At 45.2% G+C, this 23518-nt stretch overlaps 1 protein-coding gene across 2 annotated transcripts in view; it reads left to right on the top strand.

Moving 5' to 3' along the window:
- The window catches only part of CMTR1 (cap methyltransferase 1), a 97940-nt gene extending 75730 nt beyond the window's left edge, over positions 1 to 22210 (top strand). For both annotated transcript variants that reach the window (XM_077485393.1, XM_077485394.1), the window contains exons 24-25: positions 1171 to 1279; positions 19508 to 22210. In XM_077485393.1, coding sequence (XP_077341519.1) covers positions 1171 to 1279; positions 19508 to 19670 — 272 coding nt within the window. In that variant the 3' untranslated portion in view covers positions 19671 to 22210. The remainder of the gene's footprint in view (positions 1 to 1170; positions 1280 to 19507) is intronic.
- Positions 22211 to 23518: the final 1308 nt, after the last annotated feature.

Raw genomic sequence — 23518 nt, 5'->3', positions numbered from 1 at the left:
TGAGAGTCCTTCAGGTGCCTTTTGGCAAACTCCAGGCGGGGTGTCATGTGCCTTTTACTTAGGAGTGTAATCCATCTGGCCACTCTACTACACAGGCCTGATTGGTGGAGTGCTGCAGAGATGGTTGTTCTGGAAGGTTCTCCTCTCTCCACATAGAAACGCTGGTGCTCTGTCAGAGTGACCGTTGGGTTCTTGGTCACCTCCCTGACTAAGGCCCTTCTCCCCCAATCGCTCAGTTTGGCCGAGCGACCCGCTCTAGGAAGGGTCCTGGTGGTTCCAAACTTCTTCCATTTACAGATGATGGAGGCCACTGTACTCATTGAGACCTTCAATGCTGCAGAATTTTTTCTGTGCCCTTCCCCAGATCTGTGCCTCCATACAATCCTGTCTCGGAGGTCTACAGACAATTTCTTGGACTTCCTGGCTTGGTTTGTGCTCTGACATGCACTGTTACCTATGGGACCTTCTATAGACAGGTGTGTGCCTTTCCAAATCATGTCCAATCAACTGAATTTACCACAGGTGGGCTCCAATCAAGTTGTAGAAACATCTCAAGGATGATCAGTGGAAACAGGAGGGACCTGAACTCAATTCTGAGTGTCATGGCAAAGGCTGTGAATACTTCTGTACATGGGATTTTTTTTATTTTTAATACATTTGCAAAGATTTCAAAAAACTTCTTTCACGTTGTCATTATGGGGGATTAATATTCGTGATCATTTATTGATTCACAATCTCATGATTTTTCAAGTGGTATATGGTTTAATTTATATATGTTTGCACACTTTTTTCTGAACTAGATACGCAGTTTTTTTTAGTGTTTTATGTTTATGTACATGTGAATTTTTTAAAGGGACAAGCACACTGTTTTTTCCTTTTTGTTATCTGAGTCCTGTGTTCAGACTTATTTGGTGCAGCTGTCTGTGTTGGTCGGAGCGCAGGTTATATATTTAGTTTTTTTAGTTGGAATAATTTGTGACTGTGGTGGGAAATTTGAGTGTAAGCTCTTCTGGTACAGAGACTGATCTATCAATGCCATAGAAAGGAGTAAAATGACACCCATGTAATACTGCAGAGACGTATTTGTATAATAGTTTGTGCATTCATTAGAATGACTGATGTTGCCTTGCGAGCTCTGAGCAGTAACACTCCTCTGCCGTCTATCCGCAGAACCCTGGACGATGGCTTTTAGCAAGAGCCACAATCGCAAATATTTCTACAATTTGAAGACACACAAGTCCCAATTCGAAGTACCTTTGGAGTCCATCGCACCATTTCAGTAAGTGGATTATTGCCCAGATCATGTGACTGCGCTGCTTCTTTCAGAGTGGCCCAATGAAGGGAAAGATGACATTCATGAAGTCATTCAACATCTTCACTTTACTTCAAGTACAACTGAAACCTATTTTTTTTTTTTTTTTTACTTTTGCATAGAAAAGGGAAGGGTTTAACGTCTCAGAGGAACTAATTCCCTGGTGGTCAACTCACTTCATACAGGGAGCTTCAATTGTGGCCCCTGACATCACCAGTGGGGCCACACATAACATTCAGTGACTATAATGCTACAGAGAGTTGTCAGAGCTTGCTGACATGGTGCAAGAGATGGTCAGAGACTGCAGACTTGGTACAGGAGGGGGTCAGAGGCTGCAGACATGGTAGAGGAGATAGTCAGAGGTAGACATACTTCAAGAGATGTTCGAAGACAGCAGACATGGTAGAAAAGATGGCCAGAGACTGCAGACATGGTACAGGAGAGGATCAGAGACTGCAAACATGGTACAGGAGAGGATCAGAGACTGCAGACATGATGGTACAGGAGAGGATCAGAGACTGCAGACATGGTACAGGAGAGGATCAGAGACTGCAAACATGGTACAGGAGAGGATCAGAGACTGCAAACATGGTACAGGAGAGGATCAGAGACTGCAAACATGGTACAGGAGAGGATCAGAGACTGCAGACATGGTACAGGAGAGGCTCAGAGACTGCAGACATGGTACAGGAGAGGCTCAGAGACTGCAGACATGGTACAGGAGAGGCTCAGAGACTGCAGACATGGTACAGGAGAGGCTCAGAGACTGCAGACATGGTACAGGAGAGGCTCAGAGACTGCAGACATGGTACAGGAGAGGCTCAGAGACTGCAGACATTGTACAGGACAGGCTCAGAGACTGCAGACATTGTACAGGAGAGGCTCAGAGACTGCAGACATGGTACAGGAGAGGCTCAGAGACTGCAGACATGGTACAGGAGAGGCTCAGAGACTGCAGACATGGTACAGGAGAGGCTCAGAGACTGCAGACATGGTATAGGAGAGGGTCCAGTGATAGCCAGGTACAGGAGACGATCAGAGGTAGACTTACTTCAGGAGATGTTCGGAGACATGGTGCAGGAGAGGATCAGAGAGTGCAGACTTGGTACAAGAGAGGCTCAGAGACTGCAGACATGGTACAGGAGAGGCTCAGAGACTGCAGACATGGTACAGGAGAGGCTCAGAGACTGCAGACATGGTACAGGAGAGGCTCAGAGACTGCAGACATGGTATAGGAGAGGGTCCAGTGATAGCCAGGTACAGGAGACGATCAGAGGTAGACTTACTTCAGGAGATGTTCGGAGACATGGTGCAGGAGAGGATCAGAGAGTGCAGACTTGGTACAAGAGAGGCTCAGAGACTGCAGACATGGTACAGGAGAGGCTCAGAGACTGCAGACATGGTACAGGAGAGGCTCAGAGACTGCAGACCTACAAATGATAGCCAGAGACAGTAGACATGGTACAGGAGACAATTAGAGATGGACATACTTCAGGAGATGTTTCGGAGACAGCAGACATGGTAGATTATTTTGGACCACCTTGGCCCAACAACAGGTGTGTTTGCTCAGCACGCTGCATTAAAGTGGTTGTAAACCCTTACAAACCACTTTGACCTACAGGTAAGCCTAGATTAAGGCTTACCTGTAGGTCCAAGAAATATCTCCTAAACCTATATGGTTTAGGAGATATTTGCCCGAAAACAGGCACCGCTGTCTACGGCGCATGCGCCGTAGACAGCGGCGCGCAGGCGCACTGAGCGCGGCATTCTCAATGACGGAGCTGCCGCGCGTGTCAGCTCCCGTGCGCATGCGCGGGAGTGACATCATCGCGGCTTCGCCGAATGACAGCGGCGGAGCTGCGAGACCCCACCAAGAAGATGGATGTGGCGGACTACAGGGGACAGCGGTGACTTCGCTGGCTCCTGTGTCAGGTAAGTGACACATAATGGACTACTATGCGATGCACTATGTTGTACTATGCGATGCATAGTAGTCCATTATGCTTTACCTTTGCAGGGAATGAAAGAGGAAGTAAACCCATCAGGGTTTACTTCCTCTTTAAATGTATATAGTACAGCGATGTGTTCCAGCAGGTGGGATAGGGACTTCATTTCAAGAACAAATGTAGTCAAAACATAGCCAAAGTTCAATAAATGGAGCAGATAGTCAGCCAAGCCAGAAGTCGGAGATCAAAGTAGTGGAACAGGAAGCAGGATCCCTTAGCCAGAAGCGATGTGAGCAAAGCCAGTCTTTAAACAGGAACGCAGGAGATGTTTCTTGTGATGTTGACCAAGGCAAAAGCAGAGCTCTTCTGGACTGGACGGCTTAAGTAGGCAGGCCTGACGAGCAGGATATCATCAACAGCTGAGTAACTGTGGAGAGATGGGAGCTGGCAATAAGCTGACAGCTGAGCGGCCAGCTCAGAGGAGGAAGGGCTGAGCCCAGCCCTGACACCGCCTCATTCGGTCAGAGGAAGCCTTGTATAAATTTATAGAACACAGAACCTTCCTGTGAATGGCTGAGTGGCGGGTAGCCCGAGTCTATTTGGTTCCAGGAGTGAAACCAGAAGTTCCAATCCTACAGCGCTCTATACTGTATATTGCTGAGACTACATACAGGGATATTAAACATTACCCCACTTGACCCCTGGAAGATTTACCCCCCTTTATGACCAGGTCATTTTTTAAAATTTTTATTTTTGCGATACAGCACTGTGTTACTGCGTTACTTTAACTGACAATTGGGTGGTTGTGCAACACTGTAACAGAATAAAATGTATGTATTCATTTCTCCACAAATAGAGCTTTCTTTTGGTGGTATTTGATCACCTACGCGTTATTTATTTTTTGTGCTTTACACAAAGAAAGACCGACAATTTTGAAAAAAAAATATTTTACTTTCTGCTATAAAACATATCTAGTAAAAAAATTTAAAAAATCTGAAAACAAATCAATATACGCTTATTGGGGATTTTTTTTTACCAAAAATATGTAGCAGAATACATATTGGCCAAAATTTATGAAGAAATTTAATTTTTTACATTTTCTTTTATTGGATATGTTTTATAGCAGAAAGTAAAAAAAAATGTTTTTTTTCCTCAAAATTGTCAGTCTTTGTTTAAAGCACAAAAAAATAACACAGAGGTGATCAAATACCACCAAAAGAAAGCTCTATTTGTGGGGAAAATAAGACATTCTGGTACAGTGTTGCACAACCACGCAATTGTGCAAAAGTTATAGTGTCTACAAACGATGGCATAGATACTGGAATTTTTTTAAATTTTTATTATTAATCTGGCAATCAGCGACTTTTATAGCAATACTGCGATATTGCGGCGGACAAACGAACACTAACTGACACCTTTTGTGGGAACCAGCGACACATACACAGATCAGTGCTAAAAAAATATGCACTGTCACTGTAGTAATGACACTCGCTGGGAAGGGGTTAAACGCCGGGGGGGGGGGGGGAACAGGCAATCAAAGGGGTTAACTGTGTGCCTAGCCAGTGTCTCTGTGTACTATGTGAGTGGCTTTTACTAGGGGAAGTGCTTTGCAGGGACACACAATCCATCACCTCCACCCTTGTCAGAACAGGGATCTGTCTTGTTTACATAGGCAGAAGCTCCGTTCTGTGTCTCTGCCCAATGATCAGCGGGTGCCAGCAGACATCCAGTGCCCATCACCCGCAGATTGGCTTCTGCTGTGAGTAATTGGAGAAGAAGTGGCCTGCCAACAGTACGTGCGCCCCCCCCCCCCCCCCCCCCCCCAGGCGGAAGTGCAGAACGTTTATATACGTGATTCTGCACAGGAGGGTCAACCTGTAGCAGTATATCTTTTATATGGGGCTCCTTAAGTGATTAAGCTACGTGGCATCACCCTGTAGCAGTATATCTTTGATAGGGGGCTCCTTAAGTGGTTAAGCTATGTGACGTCACCCTGTAGCAGTATATCTTTTATAGGGGGCTCCTTAAGTGGTTAAGCTATGTGGCAGACAAGGGCTTACCTGTCCCAGCTGGAACAATGGCTGCATTGTGTGAGGCTTTCATAGGCACTTTGAAGTCCTTGAATTACTCCTATTGACGTCTGCGCGGTTTTTCTGTCAGTCTCCTGTGTGCGTTCTGCAGCCTTGTGTTAATGGACCTCACATTGGCTCTTCTCACTGAGCTGAATGTAAAATGACGCACGCGCCAAGGAAAAAAGTGCGTGCAGTAGGAAGCCATGCTCATTAACAGGGCTGTAAAGATCGTCATGCTCCATAATGGTTGTTATTTTCCACAGTGAAGGCCAGCGAGAAATTCAAATCAGTGATAACAATTATATCATCGGTTTACCACCTTCTCCCTCAGTAAATGAAGCTTTTATTCTGTTCCAGGAAGCTTTTTTTTGTCTCTGACGTTTTACTTGATGAAAAGAAAAGTTCGCACAATGAATTTCGCACATCTTGCTGAACAGCTTGTCGCCGAGTACTGTAAACAGCGATTTAAAGCGGAGTTCCACCCAAAAATTGAACTTCCGCTTTAAGTGCTGGTGACGCCCCCCTGACATACCACATTTGACAAGTCATTTGGGGGGGGGGGGGGGGTGGATACCCTCTTTTTAGGGGCGTCCAGCTCCCACTTCCTCCTGGGGCTCCGCGGAGCTGGAAGGAAGTTCTCCCCCCCCCTCCATCCCTGCAATCTTCTGGGACACGTCACAGGTCCCAGAAGACTGACCGGCCAATCACAGCTCACAGTGCGGCTCGCACAGTGCGTCCCCAGCCGTGAAGCCACAGCCGGGCGCCCACAGTCGCAATGCCGAGAAGAGGAGCGGGGCTTCATTCGCCCGCCCGCATCCCTGCACTGTGGAACAAGTGAGTGTCCGATTATTAAAGTGACACTAAAGGTTCGTTTATAAAAAAAATAACAAACATATCATACTTACCTCCACTGTGCAGCTCGTTTTGCAGAGAGTGGCCCCCGAACCTCCTCTTCTCAGCGGTTCTTGTGGCTCCTCCCCACCTCAGGTGACCCCCTAGGAGAAGCGCTCTCCAGGGGGGGTTACCTTGCGAGCGTGCTCCCGAGTCCAGCATTCAGCGTCCATAGAGGCCAAATGCAGGACTTGGCCCCGCCCCCTGGCGCCATTGGATTTAAATGACAGCAGTGGGAGCCAATGACTGCGCTGCTATCAATCTATCCAATCAAGAGCCGAGAACCCGGGCGAGAGAGAGAGCGTCCCCATGGGTCAAGTTCGAGGACTCGGGTAAGTAAAATGGGGGAGGGGGCTGGGAGGCTGGTCACTGACAGGTGTTTATGTTCCTATGCATTAAGGTGAAAGCCACGAACCATTACAACCCCTTTAAAAGTCTGCAGGTAAACTTTTAGTGAAACTCCATTTTAACCACTTTCCAGACCACCCCGCATACATGTACTCTGTTGCACGAAATCGCTTACCTATATTTCCTCGCCTGGGGGGCTCCTGCTGTGATTGGACACAGCGGGAGCCAATCAGCCGTTTCCGGCGTACCTGATATTACCCGTCGATTGTTCCCGGGAGAGGCAGAACGGCAGTCTGTCTATGTAAACAAGGCAGATCCCTGTTCTGTCAGAGGGGAAGATGGAGATCTTGCGTTTCTGCTGAGCAGGAACACAGGTCTCTGTCTTCCCCAAGTCAAAGCACCTCCCCCCACAGTTAGTAATCACTCTCAGGGAACACATTTAACCCTTTGATCGCCCCCTGCTGTTAACCCCTTCCCAGCCAGTGTCATTAGTACAGTGATATAGGTTACACTGGAGAAAAGCTCCGTGTTTAACAGCGCTTGTTACTATGTAGCCATCAATCAGTGAATTAACATTGAAGTGACATTGTGCAAACAACTAAAAGATCAAATATTGTGACGTAAACCACAATTTAAAAGTCCAAATAATAGATATTGTAATCTCTGTGATCCTATATATACAAGTCTCTCAGGTGCACAAATAGCCTTTACCGCGTGTCACCCGCAGTGGCTGATGATGAAACAAAACGTTCCTTCCCAATGGATGAAAAAAGAAGGTGAAGTAATGATCCCTACTCGTCACACTTCGTAGATCCTCTTTGCATCACGACAAGAGGAGTCAAATCGGGCTTAAACGGTCTCCGTGACCGGATGGTATACACCAGGGATATGCAATTAGCGGGGGTCTCCAGCTGTTGCAAAACTACAAGTCCCATCATGCCTCTGCCTCTGGGTGTCATGCTTGTGGCTGTCAGAGTCTTGCTATGCCTCATGGGACTTGTAGTTCTGCAACAGCTGGAGGTCCGCTAATTGCATATCCCTGGTCTACACCAACCAATTCTCCCGTCCTCTCCGCAAGGCGATTCAAGATTCCAAGGGTAAGGTCTCTCCAATTGTCAGGGTTAAAAATAGAAGAAGCGGCCTCCATAGCGTAATAAAGTTTCAATATTTTATGTAAAAGAAATCCTTCAACACGGTGACATCCATAAAAAGCATGAGAATATCCTTTGCCAAATAACCGCATGTAGAGGTACTGCAGTAAAATTGTCCTAGATATCCTCGGCGTGCGTTCCACCTCAGCTGTCCGCCTGGGACTGCAAAGTCGCATGACAAGTCGCACCCGATGATTTCCAATGAGTACCTATTAAAGAGCTGGGTGACGAGATCAGTGTTTGCTACACACATCCCAATTATACAAAAAGAAGAAGAGAAAGGGCAGGCAGGATTTTTAAAGTACCAAGAATTAGAGTAAACAATAAGTTTAAAAAAAAATATACATTTTATTTAAACAATTCTTTTTAAAATCGCAATAAACATTTGCAAGAATCTTGTATCATTTCTTTTAACATGTACAACAACTTCTTATGCCCCATACACACGGTTGGACTTTCCGACGGAAAATGTGCTGTGTTGTCGGAAATTCCAACCGTATGTGGGCTCCATCGGACTTTTTCCGTCGGAATTTCCGACACGCAAAGTTTGAGATCTGGATCTAAAATTTTCCGACAATAAATTCCGATCGTGTGTAGACGATTCCGACGCAAAAAGTGCCACGCATGCTCAGAATAAATTACGAGACGGAAGCTACTGGCCTCTTTATCGTCCCGTGGTTTACGTCACCTCGTTCTGAAAGATCGGATTTTCCGACAACTTTGTGCAACCGTGTGTATGCAAGACAAGTTTGGGCCAAAATCCGAAGGATTTTGTCGTCAGAATGTCCGACCGTGTGTACAGGACCTTTACATGTTTTACTCAGACGAGCTTCCTCGGGAGTTTTTTTTGGAAGTGTCGCATGAAATAAAATATATATTTTTACGTCATGCGAAACTTCCAAAAAAACTCCTGAGGAAGCTTGTCTGAGCGAAACATGTAGAGTAAGAAGTGGTTGTGCATGTTACAAGAAATGATATAAGATTCTTGCAAATGTTTATTGCGATTTTAAAAAGAATTGTTTAACCACTTAAGGACCGCCGTATTGCCATTGTACGTCAGCACAATGGCACAGGCAGGCACAATCACGTACATCTACGTGATTGCCTTCCAGCGGGTGGGGGGTCCGATCGGACCCCCTCCCGCTGTTTACGGCGGTCCGATTCGGTCCAGGAGCGCTCCGTGATGAGGGGATGGCCGTTGGTTTTCGGCCACCCCCTCTGGATCGCTCCTGGCCAATGAGAAGCTTCCTCCCCTGTGTATTGTTTACACAGGAAGGAGGAAGTGATGTCATTCTCCTCGGGGCGGTCTTTTTGACCGGACTACGAGGAGAAGAGTAAAAGTAAGTGTGCACCAACACTACACTGACATGTAGGTACACACAGGCACACAAACCCCCCCCGATCCCCCCCCCCCCCGCCCCCCCTCCCCCCAGTCACAGTGTCACTGATTGCATTGATCATTTCTTTACTGATCAATGCATTCAGTGTCAGTTGTGACAGTAAAAACTGTCAGGACAGTTAGTGTTAGGTCCAGGGTAGCCCCCTATCACCCCCCAATAAAGATTTAACCCCCTGATTGCCCCTAGAGTTAACCCTTTCACCCCCTTTTGCCATTGTCACTAAGCGATCATTTTTCTGATCGCTGCATGTGTCGCTAGGTAGCTAGTTATTTTTTTAGGTTCACCGCCAGGTTTTTATATCGCTAGGTACCCCGATATACTACCCAATAATGGTTTTAACCCCCAGATTGCCGCTAGTTAACCCTTTCACCCCCTTTTGCCAGTGTCACTAAGCGATCGTTTTTCTGATCGCTGCATTAGTGTCGCTACAGTCGCTAGGTAGCTAGTTATTTTTTTAGGTTCACCGCCAGGTTTTTATAGCGCTAGGTACCCCGATATACTACCCAATAATGGTTTTAACCCCCTGATTGCCGCTAGTTAACCCTTTCACCCCCTTTTGCCAGTGTCACTAAGCGATCATTTTTCTGATCGCTGCATGTGTCGCTAGGTAGCTAGTTATTTTTTTAGGTTCACCGCCAGGTTTTTATATCGCTAGGTACCCCGATATACTACCCAATAATGGTTTTAACCCCCTGATTGCCGCTAGTTAACCCTTTCACCCCCTTTTGCCAGTGTCACTAAGCGATCGTTTTTCTGATCGCTGCATTAGTGTCGCTACAGTCGCTAGGTAGCTAGTTATTTTTTTAGGTTCACCGCCAGGTTTTTATAGCGCTAGGTACCCCGATATACTACCCAATAATGGTTTTAACCCCCTGATTTCCGCTAGTTAACCCTTTCACCCCCTTTTGCCAGTGTCACTAAGCGATAATTTTTCTGAACGCTGCATCAGTGTCGCTAGTGTCGCTAGGTAGCTAGTTATTTTTTTAGGTTCACCGCCAGGTTTTTATAGCGCTAGGTACCCCGATATACTACCCAATAATGGTTTTAACCCCCTGATTGCTGCTAGTTAACCCTTTCACCCCCTTTCACCAGCGATCACAGTATAAGTGTCACTGGTGACGCTGGTTAGCCAGTTAGTTATTTAGGTTCCCCGTCAGGTTTTTATATAGCGCCAGGGACCCCCATATACTACCTAATAAAAATTTGAACCCCCTGATTGCCCCTAGTTAACCCTTTCACCACTGATCACCGTATAAGTGTTACGGGTGACTCTGGTTAGTTTGTTTTTTATAGCATTTTATATTCAAATCCGGAAGGCAGTGCTTGGTTTTCGGGGTCCCGTACGTGGCTAGGCTCCCAAAAAGTCCCCCACATGTGGTATCCCCGTACTCGGGAGAAGCAGCAGAATTTATTTTGGGGTGTAATTTGACTTCTGCCCATAGCATGTGTGAGCAATATATCATTTAGTGACAACTTGGTGCAAAAAAAAAAAAGTTTGTAATATTCCCGCAACTTGTGGCAAAATATAAAATATTCCATGGACTCAACATGCCTCTCAGTAAATAGCTTGGGGTGTCTACTTTCCAAAATGGGGTCATTTTGGGGGGTTTTGTGCTATTTTGGCATTTTATGGCCTTCGAAACTGTGATAGGTAGTGAGGAGTTAAATCAAAAATTTGCACCCTTAGAAATCCTGAAGGTGGTGATTGGTTTTCGGGGTGCCGTGCGCGACTAGACTCCCAAAAAGTCCCACACATGTGGTATCCCCGTACTCGGGAGAAGCAGCAGAATGTATTTTGGGGTGTCATTTCACATATGCCCATAGCATGTGTGAGCAATATATCATTTAGTGACAACTTGGTGCAAAAAAAAAAAAAGTTTGTAATATTCCCGCAACTTGTGGCAAAATATAAAATATTCCATGGACTCAACATGCCTCTCAGTAAATAGCTTGGGGTGTCTACTTTCCAAAATGGGGTCATTTTGGGGGGTTTTGTGCTATTTTGGCATTTTATGGCCTTCGAAACTGTGATAGGTAGTGAGGAGTTAAATCAAAAATTTGCACCCTTAGAAATCCTGAAGGTGGTGATTGGTTTTCGGGGTGCCGTGCGCGACTAGACTCCCAAAAAGTCCCACACACGTGGTATCCCCATACTCGGGAGAAGTAGCGGAATATATTTTGGGGTGCAATTCCACATATAACCATGGCATGTGTGAGCAATATATCATTTAGTGACAACTTTTTGTAAAAAAAATATATATATTTTTTTTTTGTCATTATTCAATCCCTTAGGACAAAAAAAATAAATATTCAATGGGCTCAACATACCCATCAGCAATTTCCTTGGGGTGTCTACTTTCCAAAATGGGGTCATTTGGGGGGCATTTGTACTGCCCTGCCATTTTAGCACCTCAAGAAATGAGATCGGCAGTCATAAATTAAAAGCTGTGTAAATTCCAGAAAATGTACTCTAGTTTGTAGACGCTATAACTTTTGCGCAAACCAAAAAATATACGCTTATTGACATTTTTTTTACTAAAGACATGTGGCTGAATAAATTTTGCCCTCAATGTATGACTAAAATTTAGTTTATTCGATTTTTCTTATAACAAAAAGAAGAAAATATCTTTTTTTTTCAAAATTTTCGCTCTTTTTCCATTTATATCGCAAAAAAAAAAAATCGCAGAGGCAATCAAATACCATCAAAAGAAAGCTCTATTTGTGGGAAGAAAAGGACGCAAATTTCGTTTGGGTGCAATATTGCATGACCGCGCAATTACCAGTTAAAGCAGCGCAGTGCGAAATTGCAAAAAGACCTCTGGTCCTTAAGGTGTTTATTGGTCCGGAGCTGAAGTGGTTAAATAAAAATTTTATTTTTCTAAACTTTATTGTTTACTCTAATCCTTGGTACCTTTTAAAAGTCCCGCCAGCCCTTTCTCCTCTTCTTTTTCCAATGAGTACCGTTCGTATCTGTGCGATTTCAAAGTCGTTCCTGCACTACTTTGGTCCGACTTTGATGCGACTTGAAGTCCATAGACCTTAAGAATACACAGGCATTGCTTCAAGTTTGCGGCAAAATCGCATGACTTTCAGGTCGAAATAGTGGAAACCTAGGCTAAAAATCGTGGATTTGCCACCATTACTAATTAAAATAATAAAAAAAAAAGAATTTCATAACTATATCTCATAGTTTGTAGATGCTAAAACTTTTGCGCAAACCAATCAATATACACTTATTGGGATTTCTTTTTTTTTTTTTTTTTTTACCAAAAACATGTAGCAGAATACATATTGGCCTAAATTGATGAAGAAATTCGATTTTTTTTTTTTTTTTACCTTTTATTTTTATTTTTTTTACATTTTTTTATTGGATATGTTTTATAGCAGAAAGTAAAAAAATTATTATTATTATTTTTTTTTTTTTTTTAATTGTTGGTCTTTTTTTCTTTATAGTGCAAAAAATAAAAACCGCAGAGGTGATCAAATCGCACCAAAAGAAAGCTCTATTTGTGGGGGGAAAAGGACATACATTTTTTTGTGTACAGCGTTACACGACTGCTGAATTGTCAATTAAAATAATGCAGTGCCGTATTGCAAAAAATGGCCTGGTCATGAAGGGGGGGGGGGTTAAACCTTCTGGAGGACAAGTGTTTAAAATATGCCCATTCTTTGGTAAATAAGGAGCCATAGGGAACGGTCTTGTGCGGGGAGGATTAGGTAAGTATGTCTCCATTCTCCAATCCCTTAGAACCACGGGTCTCCAAACTTTCTAAGCAAAGGGCCAGTTTACTGTCCTTCAGGTTTTGGGGGGATGCGAATTGTGGCCAATGGGAGTAAAAAAAATGCCCCTGCATTAGTGCCCCACCATTGGGTTTTAATGGGAGGAAAAGCGCCCCCCATTGGTGATATCAATGAGAAGAATCGCGCACCATTGATGGTGTCAGTAGGGGGGGGGGGGGGGGAATGGTGCTCCATCATTGTGTCCGTAGGTGTAATAGTGTCCCAAGGGCCAGATAAGAGCAAGCAAAGGGCCACATCCGGCCCTCGGGTCGCAGTTTGGAGACCACTGGCCCCTAGACAAAAACAAGCAGGTGACTGCTTGGGAACAAACAGCCCTCTGCATGGGAAGACATTATTTTTGACGGAAGCTGGGCTTTAATTAAAAGATGTTAAAATTAAAAAACTGATCACTGCACAAAAAAAAAAAAAAACCTATTCATTGAGATATAAAAGCACCAGAACCTCCGTGTTAGACCCCTTTCACACTGGGGCGTTTTTCATGCACTTTAGCATTAAAAAATACGCCTGAAAGAAGCCGCAACTGCAATCCCAATGTAAAAGCCCGAGTGCTTTCACACCGAGATCCCTTTCATACTGGGGCGTTTTTCAGGCACTTCAGCGTTAAAAAAAAGCGCCTGAAAGAAGCTGCAACTGCAATCCCCAATGTAAAAGCCCGAGTGCTTTCACACCAAGGCGCTGCGCTGGCAGGGCGTCAAAAAAAGTCCTGCAAGCAGCTTCTTTGCATCGCTTTTGGAGCGGTGAATACAACGCTCCTAAAGCGCCCCTTCCCATTGAAATCAATGAGAAGCGCCTGTAAAACGCCAGAAAAACGCCTGAAAAACGCTATTGGCAGCAGCTTTTTGTGGGTGCTTTTAACCCTTTATTTGGCCACTAGCAGGGGTTCAAAGCGCCCCAACAACGCTCGAAAAACGCTGGTAAAGCGCTGCTAGTTTAAGCGGCGCTTTACGAGCGTTTTTTAGGCGCTGACATTGTGAAAGGGTTCTTAAAGCACTTGGGCTTTCACATTGGGACTGCAGATGAAGCTTCTTTCAAGCGCTTTACAGGCGCTTTTTTTAACGCTAAAGCGCCTGAAAAACGCCCCAGTGTGAAAGGGGTCTTATCAGGGGCGGATCCAGAGTCTAGTCTCGGGAGGGGCACTGCCAGAAAATAAGGCTGCTTTCACACTGGGGTGGGCGGGCGACGGCGGTAAAGACCGCTAACGGGACGGTTTTATCTCATTTATTTATACTGAGACACACAGCCGCTATATCCCAATATGACATGTTGGTGCGGGTACTTGAATAAACCCTGCATGCATTCTGGGATCCGCACGCATGACATACTGGGATATAGCGGCTGTGTCTCAGTATAAATAAATGGGATGCATGTAACACTTTATGCATCCCCAAGCCAGTAAAAGACAGCCCTGCATGTCAGACGCATGTCTGCCCTGTGTGAATGAAGCATAAAGATACAGATTTCTGTCATTCTATATCATCATTATTATCATGATAATCACACAATACAGGTGCTGTGGCTCAACGCGCCTGTGCTGTGTGATTATCATGATGATAATGATGATGATTGGTAATTGTAATATGACACATGGAGGGGGGTTAATGTACTCACTGATGTATTACTGACCAGTGGCAATTAATTAACCCCTTTGTGCTGCATTAGTGGCAGTGTTTATAAACCCCTTCATGCTGTAGCATAAAAGGGGTTAATTAACATTGATGGTGCCACTGTCATTAATGCAGCACAAAGGGGTTAATTGTCACTGATCACAAATACATGAGTGAGTACATTAACCCCCTCCATGTGCCATATTACAATTACCAGTGTAAATTATTTCACCCCCCCCCCCCCCACCCCCAAAGCATTCACCACTTCACCTGTAGCTTATTAACACAACACTGCCTTAGCTAAGTAAGTGATCACTCACTTGCAGTGCACTGAGCTGGCTACAGTCCATCTTGTCTTCAATCCTGCGCGCCTCTGAATCGTGACGTCACACCAGCCGGGACTAGGAAGCTCCTGTCGGGTAGAGATCACTCCGCCTGACAGGAAAGTGAAGTGACACTCGTGCCGCTCTGCTGCAACTCTGCCAGCATGTAGCAGCAGCCCGTGTCACATCAATTACAGACCCCCATAGTGACCCACTGGCCCCCTCTAAATAAACTGATGGAAGCCAGGGGAAGCAGCAATAAAGTCCCAGCTGCATTTAGATGCCTCATGCAAATCTGGTGAGGTGGCAGAGGGAGAAAGCCTTGGAGTAAGTTCTATTTTCTCGGAGGGGGCAATTGTCCCGTTGCCCCCCCCCTGGATCCGCCCCTGGGTCTTATAGAGGTGAGTTCACTGAAAGCAAAACTAAACTCTCTCAATGAATATGAACTATGCGATAAAAAAAAAACTAAAAACAATCAAATTTCTCAAAAAATTTAATGTATTCTGCTACATGTCTTTGGTAAAAGAAAATTCCAAATAAGCGTATATTGATTGGTTGTAACAAAAGTTATGGCGTCTACAAACTATGGGATAGATACTGTAATTATTATTTTATTTTTATACTTGTAATGCGGCGATCACTGACTTATAGCGGGACTGCGATATTGCATCGGACACTCGGATTGGTTTACGCAAACATAAACACCTTCCTTCCCTTTTTTTTTTCTTTCTTTTTTTTTTTTTTTCTTTAGGTGATCAAATGTTCCCTGATGGGTTTACTTCCTCTTTCATTCCCTACAAAGGTAAAGCATAATGGACTACTATGCATCACATCGCATCGCATAGTAGTCCATTATGTGTCACTTACCTGACACAGGAGCCAGCGAAGTCACCGCTGTCCCCTGTAGTCCGGAGCATCCATCTTCTCGGTGGGTCTCGCTGCTCCGCCGCTGCCATTCGGCGAAGCCGCGATGACGTCACTCCCGCGCATGCGCACGGGAGCCGACCACTAGCGGCATATCGCCGTTGACTGCGGCACGCTCAGTGCGCCTGTGTAGACAGCGTAGACAGCGGTGCCTGTCTTTCGGCAAATATCTCCTAAACCGTGTAGGTTTAGGAGATATTTCTTGGACCTACAGGTAAGTCTTAATCTAGGCTTACCTGTAGGTCAAAGTGTGTTGTAAGGGTTTACAACCACTTTAAAGAGGAACTGCAGTCTGTTCACATCATTTGTAATAAAAACTTTCTTTGGCATTCTGAAGCTTCCCTCCAACCACTTTGCATATTTATATATTTATATATTTATATATATATATATATATATATATATATATATATATATATATATAATTTTTTTTATTTTTTTTATGAAATAATTTTTATTTTTTTAGTTATGCAAACAAAAAGTATAGCAACTAAATTACTAAATATCAAAAATTATCAAATGGTATTAAAAAAAAAGGAAAGAAAAGAAACATAAAACATAGACCAAACAGACCTTGCACCTCTCGTATTAAAGTGGCTTTCTCATATAATAGTTATGCTCCTATTATATTTTAGCTTTTATATGAGAAAGCCACTTTAATACGAGAGGTGCAAGGTCTGTTTGGTCTATGTTTTATGTTTCTTTTCTTTCCTTTTGTGTTTTTTTTTTAATACCATTTGATAATTTTTGATATTTAGTAATTTAGTTGCTATACTTTTTGTTTGCATAACTAAAAAAATTTAAATTATTTCATTAAAAAAAAATAAAAAAATAAAAAAAATGATATATATATATATATATATATATATATATATATATATATATATATATATATATATATATATAAATATGCAAAGTGGTTGGAGGGAAGCTTCAGAATGCCAAAGAAAGTTTTACAAATGATGTGAACAGACTGCAGTTCCTCTTTAAAATGGATGTAAACCCTTACAACACACTTTTACCTACAGGTAAGCCTAGATTAAGACTGAAGTGAATAAAAAGTGTATATCTGTACAGTGTGTGTGTATGTATGTGTATATATATATATATATATAAAGTACTCGTGCTCAGTGAATCACACACGGTCCAAAGTGATTAAAACAATTCAACAAAGTCCATAAATGAACAACTTCCATAAATACAATTCACTCATCCAATTGAGCTCCATATATCATACATCAGACTGTGGTAGCTTCCTCCCTGCAGCTTCAGCTTATCTTTCTTTCACATATATCTTTCTTTTCTTCTCATCTTCTCCACTTCCTTCTGCCTCGGCTCCTTCCTCCCATCTATCTCCATTGCTTTTACCTCCTCTCTACTCGATAAATCATTGTAAAATTCGTTACTAGGTTCTATCCACCATGACCATATTTTACCAAACCTTTGAGGTGTTACCTCTATGCTTATATGTTTATTTTTTTCTCTTTTAAGTATATAGTTATATTGTTTTATCTATGCTGCGATTCTGTACTTGCCAAACATGCTGCAGAAATCTCCCTCCACCGAGTCTGGCTGCATCCATTTTAACTGTGGGCAGCTGAAGCTTGCTGCCTGTTCACTTCCTTGATTTACACAGAGGCGCGCCTCCAGCTCTGCAGCTCTCATTGGCCCTCTTATGACGCATCCCCCCCCCCCTCCCTTCCTGGCAAACTCTCACGAGATTGAGAGAGAGAGAGCTGTGCGTGATGTCCTAAGCCTAGGCCAGTGATGGCGAACCTTGGCACCCCAGATGTTTTGCAGCTACATTTCCCATGGTGCTCATGCACTCTGCAGTGTAGTTGAGCATCATGGGAAATGTAGTTCCAAAACTTCTGGCGGTGCCAAGGTTCTCCATCACTGGCCTAGGCTAATGACCAGACAAGAAACAGGCAGTGGGGCCGTATAAAGTATTTACTGGCAGAAAAATAAGTTTTACTATCCAAAGTTAAAACAACAAGGACAGAAGATTTATAAAACAAGGGCAGAAGATTTAAAGCGGAGGTCCACCCTAAAGTGGAGCTTCCGCTCATTGGAACCCCTCCCCCCCTCCGGCGCCACAATTGGCACCTTTCAGGGGGGAGGGGGGTGCAGGTACCTGTACAGTACAGGTATCTGCACCCACTTCCGCCCCTTTCCGCAGAATCTACGCCCCTTTCCAAAGGTCCCCCGCTGCCTGCTGGGAAACACGCGGATCCCAGAGACAGCGGGGACCATCCTTATTGCGCAGCGCGACTCGCGCATGCGCAGTAGGGAACCGGGAAATGAAGCCGCAAGGCTCCACTTCCTGATTCCCATACCCAAGATGGCGGCGGCAGCACCCGAGAGACGATCGAGAGATCGGCTTCGGGTGCTGACATCGTGGGCGCGCTGGGCGGGTAAGTGTCATTATTTTAAAAGTCAGCAGCTGCAGTATTTGTAGCTGCTGGCTTTTAAAAAAAAAAAAAAAAAAACGGCGGACTCCCGCTTTAAGACCCCTTTCACACTGGGGGGTGTTTTGCAGGAGCTACAGCGCTAAAAGTAGCGCCTGAAAAGCGCCCTGAAAGAGCCGCTGCTGTGTCTCCGGTGTGAAAGCCCTCGGTGGTGCGCTGGCAGGACGGTAAAAAAAAAAGTCCTGCTAGCAGCATCTTTGGAGCGCTGAAGGAGCGGTGTGTATACCGCTCCTTCCCATTAAAACCAATGGGGCAGCTCGGCTATACCGTCGGCATAGCCCTGCTGTAGCAGCGCATTGCTGTCATTTTAACCATTTCTCAGCTGCTAACAGGGGGGGGGGGGTAAAAGCGCCCCGCTAGCAACTGATGAAATTGGCGCGGCGAAATTGGCGGTAAAGCGTCGCTAAAAGAAAAAGCATTTTACCGCCGACGCTGCCCCAGTGTGAAAGGGGGCTAATAAATGGAAAGATGAAAAAATGACTAAAGCTCTGCTTTAAAGAGGAAGTAAACCCTGATGGGTTTACTTCCTCTTTCATTCCCTGCAAAGGCAAAGCATAATGAACTACTATGCATCGCATCGCATAGTAGCCCATTATGTGTCACTTACCTGACACAGGAGCCAGCGATGTCACCGCTGTCCCCTGTAGTCCGGCGCATCCATCTTTTCGGTGGGGCCTCGCAGCTCCGCCGCTGTCATTCGGCGGAGCCGCGATGACGTCACTCCCGCGCATGCGCACGGGAGCTGACACGCGCGGCAGCTCCATTGTTGGAAATGCCACGCTCAGTGCGCATGCGCCGTAGACAGCGGTGCCTGTCTTCGGGCAAATATCTCCTAAACCGTGTAGGTTTAGGAGATATTTCTTGGACCTACAGGTAAGCCTTAATCTAGGCTTACATGTAGGTCAAAGCGGTTTGTAAGGGTTTACAACCACTTTAAGGTGTGGGGGGGGGGGACGTCTCCAGGCAATTCTGATCATTGGAGGACAGCAGGCTGAATCCCCATTCCCAGCAGAGCCAGAAGACTGGCCACACTGTGCTCTCCTGCTTAGTGTGGCCAGTTTTTAATAGGAAAGTAGAGGGACTGGCAGGAACACCAGGGATTTCACACAAAGGAAAGCAATAAAAGAGAACAGGAGACCTTCTCATACAAGTACACGGTGCAGCAGCCACCTATCAGGAATATGAAGTGTTTGCTTGACGTATAATCTTTAAGTTCTCCGTGTGTGTTGTGGTCTCAGCCTATATTTTGTGTCTGTCCCATTTCCAGCGTCTGTTTCTCGGAGCGGCTGTTTTGGGAGTGGGGAGACGGCGTCCAGATTCACGACTCTCAGAAACAGGACCCCGGCACGGACAAGCTCTCCAGAGACGCCGTTCTGGACTTCATTCGCACACACCAGCCTTGCTCCTCCGGGGGCAGAGAGGAGAGGTAGTCCTAACGCAGAGGGGTCACACACGGAGGTCCTACCCTCCTCTCTTCTTCTTCCTCCTCCTCCTCCTGGACTTTGGTAACCTTTTAAAAGACTTGACCCGTGAGCCCGGAGATTGCGGAGGGATCTCCTATCAACTTCCTTACAGAGGCCTGAATTGCACTGCATAGAGAGAGAGAAAAAAAAAAAGAAAATATATTTTGTTTTGCCCCTGGTGTGGCTCCTCTTCTACTTTGTTAACATTCTATTTTTTGATGAAGGGTCGCTTTATTTTTGATTTTTGATCTTCTATTTGTCTTGTTATGACTCGTTATCACACTGTGGTTATGAATTGCTAGGTATCGGTAATCTGGTGATCGGACTGGGCCCCAAGGGATGACCGATCGGTGTGAGTCCGTAAGTCTGATCTGATCATTTTCTGTGTCCCTTCTGCAGTGACCACCCCCGCCCAGTGACATTATCCCATAATAAAGAGCCGTAATAAGTAATTGGTTGTAAAAAAAAAAAAAAGGAGGAGGAGATTCCAGCCTCTTTGTGCTGAAGGGCACAGCAGTTCTATGGAAGGGAAGCAAGAGTGGAATATTTTTAATCCACATAAAAAAAGTAGGGTTTGCGCCAATACTGAGTATTTTCACGTGAAAATGCTCCGATACACGAAACCGATACCTTTGCGGTGCGATTTTGAGCCCATACAAAACAGACTCAAATGGCACTGCAAAGAATCACGTGTGATTTGAACAGGAATGGAGAGCGAGTCCTGCCCCGAATCGCATGCAGTTTCCCGCACCGCTCTCTCTGTGTGCTTGTCATAGTGACTTCGGCTTGGGTCCACACAGTAGCGGTGTGTGGGAAACCGCATGCAATCCGGACAGGGATCGCACTGCATTCCTGTTCAAATCGCATACGATTCTTTGCAGTGCCATTTCAGCCAGTTCATTTTGTATGGGCTTAAAAAAAAATCGCACTGCAAAGGTTATCGGTACTTGACCAAAAGTATTGGTACTTCAATAAAAATCCACTATTTGTGCAACCCTAACGTAAAGGCTTCATTCACATGGGCGCTGATGCAGCTCATTCAAGTCTATAGGGACGCAGCGGCTGCAGGGACACAGCCGCTAGTCCCAATTTTGACAGCATGGATGGGAAAGGAAGCTCCCCTACCAGCTATTGTATTCTGACAGCTGGCACCTGCGGCTGTCAGAATACTCGAACAGTGGCTGCCTAGTCACAGGCTGAGATGGGTCCAGGATAAACTGGGCTCAGAATGCACTTGCCCATACTCTCCCCCCCCCCCCTTTAAACTCAATTATAATGTGTGCGGCATCAGCATTATGGTTGCCCTCAAAGCTCCAGTCGTATCTGTAAGACTAAATGTCCAGGGCACCCCACCCCCCCTCCCCCCTTACATCGAATGTCAAGAGTCCCCCACCCTCCCTTACATCACAGTGCACCCCCCTTGCCTTGTGCTGCTGCCGGGGGCAGAGCTGGGAAGCAGAAAGTGCAGGGTCTGGTGGAGGACTAGAGGGGGGGGGCTGGAGTCTACAGAATGCAGAGACCAGAGGGTGCTGTGGCTGCACAGGCTCTGCAGGAGGAGTTCATACAATGTTGGGGCTGGAGACGAGGGGGGGGGTGCCACAGCCGCAGGAGCCGTGCGAGGGCCATAAGAAATGGCTTGGCGGGGCCACGTGTTTGACACGTGTGCTTCTAAATATTCAGCAATTTGTTTCCCGAACAGATGATGCTCAAATACGTCCCCTAAAAGTGCTGCTGTGTACTGGGTCAGCCACTGATACTGAAAATTCAAGATTGCACGTTGCCAGTAAATTTTTGATACATGATAAAAACTCTGCAAAGGCTCATTCACACAGGAGGTTTAGGGGGGCGCTTTTACCACCCCCCAATCGCTACCTCTTTTGAGCTGCAGAGGCAGCACCTGGGGGTGCACATGCTGCGGGAGGAATTATCCACCCTGTCTCTTTCAAGTAAATAGGGATGCTCTGCAAGCACCCCACAACAGGGTGCAATATATGCAGCTGTAGCCTGGTAGTTCAGGTTTCAAGCGGGATGTGAGGAAGCAATGCAACACCTAGTCACCGCCTGCCAAATGCAGAAGGGCACAGCTGGTGTAAGCGAGCCCTCATGATCACCTGTGTGTATGAAGGATAAAATTGTTGGCTTCCAGAATGACTGGCTCCGAACTTCTACGTGACTCAACCACAGGCATGAACCTCACATCCCAGGCATGGTCGGTTCAGGATTTATTTGCATGGTTCCTGGCTGACCCTATCTGGGAGGGAGGGATTTTTCTGACAGCCATCCTAGTTCTCTGTCCGTGGAGTGCACAAATATGTAACTGATCAATCATTGTTTACTGTACATTCATTGGTTGGATCTTAACGTCTGTGGACTCCCATCGGTCCACACCAGGTATGACTGTCAGCCCGGGACACCCTGTACATATGTGACATCTTTGTGTTTTATGCATGTTTGGCTGAGGAACAACAGATTCCTGTGGCAATAAACCACTTTAGTGGACACCATAAGATTATTGTATGGCTCTTTTCATGTCCGTTAGGGTTCATGCTTTCTTCAGAAGCTGCCTGTTTTCCTAAACCCGGGGTCACAAAACGGTGGCCCTTCAGCTGTTGCAAAACTACAAGTCCCATAAGGCATTGCAAAGCTGACAGTTACAAGCATGACTCCCACAGGCAGAGACATATGACGGGACTTGTAGTTTCCCAACAGTTGGAGAGCCACCAGTTTGAGACCCTTGTCCTAAACGGTGCATGTGGCATTTTTCAGCACAAGCAATGGCAAACGCCACAGAGAATAGATCTGCTTCAGTTGAGCTTTAGCGCACATCCCGGACGAGCCCCCAATTGTTTTGCTTGCTTTGCAATATAAGCCAAGGAAGCTATTAAAACTGTGTAGTGTTAATGCTTTTACTACTCAGAAAAGCTGCACATACAACTGCAAAAAACACAATTTATAGCATGCAAAGTATACCTACAACTTGTACAAGCCGACTATCTTCCTAGCAAATAAGCATGTACAATATGTATGCAATAAGTATGCTAAACAGTTACTCAACTTGGATCTTTCTTTATGATGGAATCTTCTCATGGCTTGAGTCCAACACAAAACATCTGTTGCGTCTTCTTTGTCTGGCCCAGGGCTTTTTTTTTTGGGGGGGGGGGGGGACTTGGTGGAACACATCTGTCTCAGACCCTTTGGTGCCTGCTCACCACAATCACTTGTAAACACAGAGGTCCAGTTTCTGTGTTTACAAGTGACAGCTCTGCACTCTGTGTGTAACCCCCATGAACTCTGCACTGTATGTAATGCAATCCTGATATTTAATGCCCCTTTAAGACCCTTCTACTGTTTGTGAATTATGACCACACCCACTATTTGATGTGATTTGGAGGGTGTGTGTGGGGGGAGGGGTTTTGGGGGGTCATGGTTGAGTTCCAGCACCTATTGTTCAAAAAAAAAGTCCTGCCCTAACTTTCTGTACATCATATCCTGTAACCTGACTTCCTCTGCTATGCTCATAAACTAGTCCAACTGGTTCATTTGCATGACAATAGGAAAGGCTTAGCTTAAAAAAAAAAAAAAAAAAACTGCACATGGTCTTAAAATCTAACAATTCACATATGTCTGTGCTATAAAATCCCCCAAAACTATACATAGCAACACATCAATGGTAGGACAGTAGGTGGCAGAAGCTGGCTGCGTCCTAGCAATGGAATGATGCTAAAAGGCTTCTTCGCAATAGAGAGAGCTAGGCGGCTTCCTTGAGAGGTTATACTGTATCCATGTATAAAAAATGATCCGCACTCCGGTTGTTG

This window comes from Lithobates pipiens, unplaced genomic scaffold (assembly GCF_037356315.1).
Source record: "Lithobates pipiens isolate NorthernLeopardFrog02 unplaced genomic scaffold, aLitPip1_a1.2 Scaffold_18, whole genome shotgun sequence".
In the NCBI taxonomy this organism is placed as follows: Eukaryota; Metazoa; Chordata; class Amphibia; order Anura; family Ranidae; genus Lithobates; species Lithobates pipiens.
Note: the sequence above shows the minus strand (reverse complement) of the source record. Positions and strands in the feature narration are given on the sequence as shown.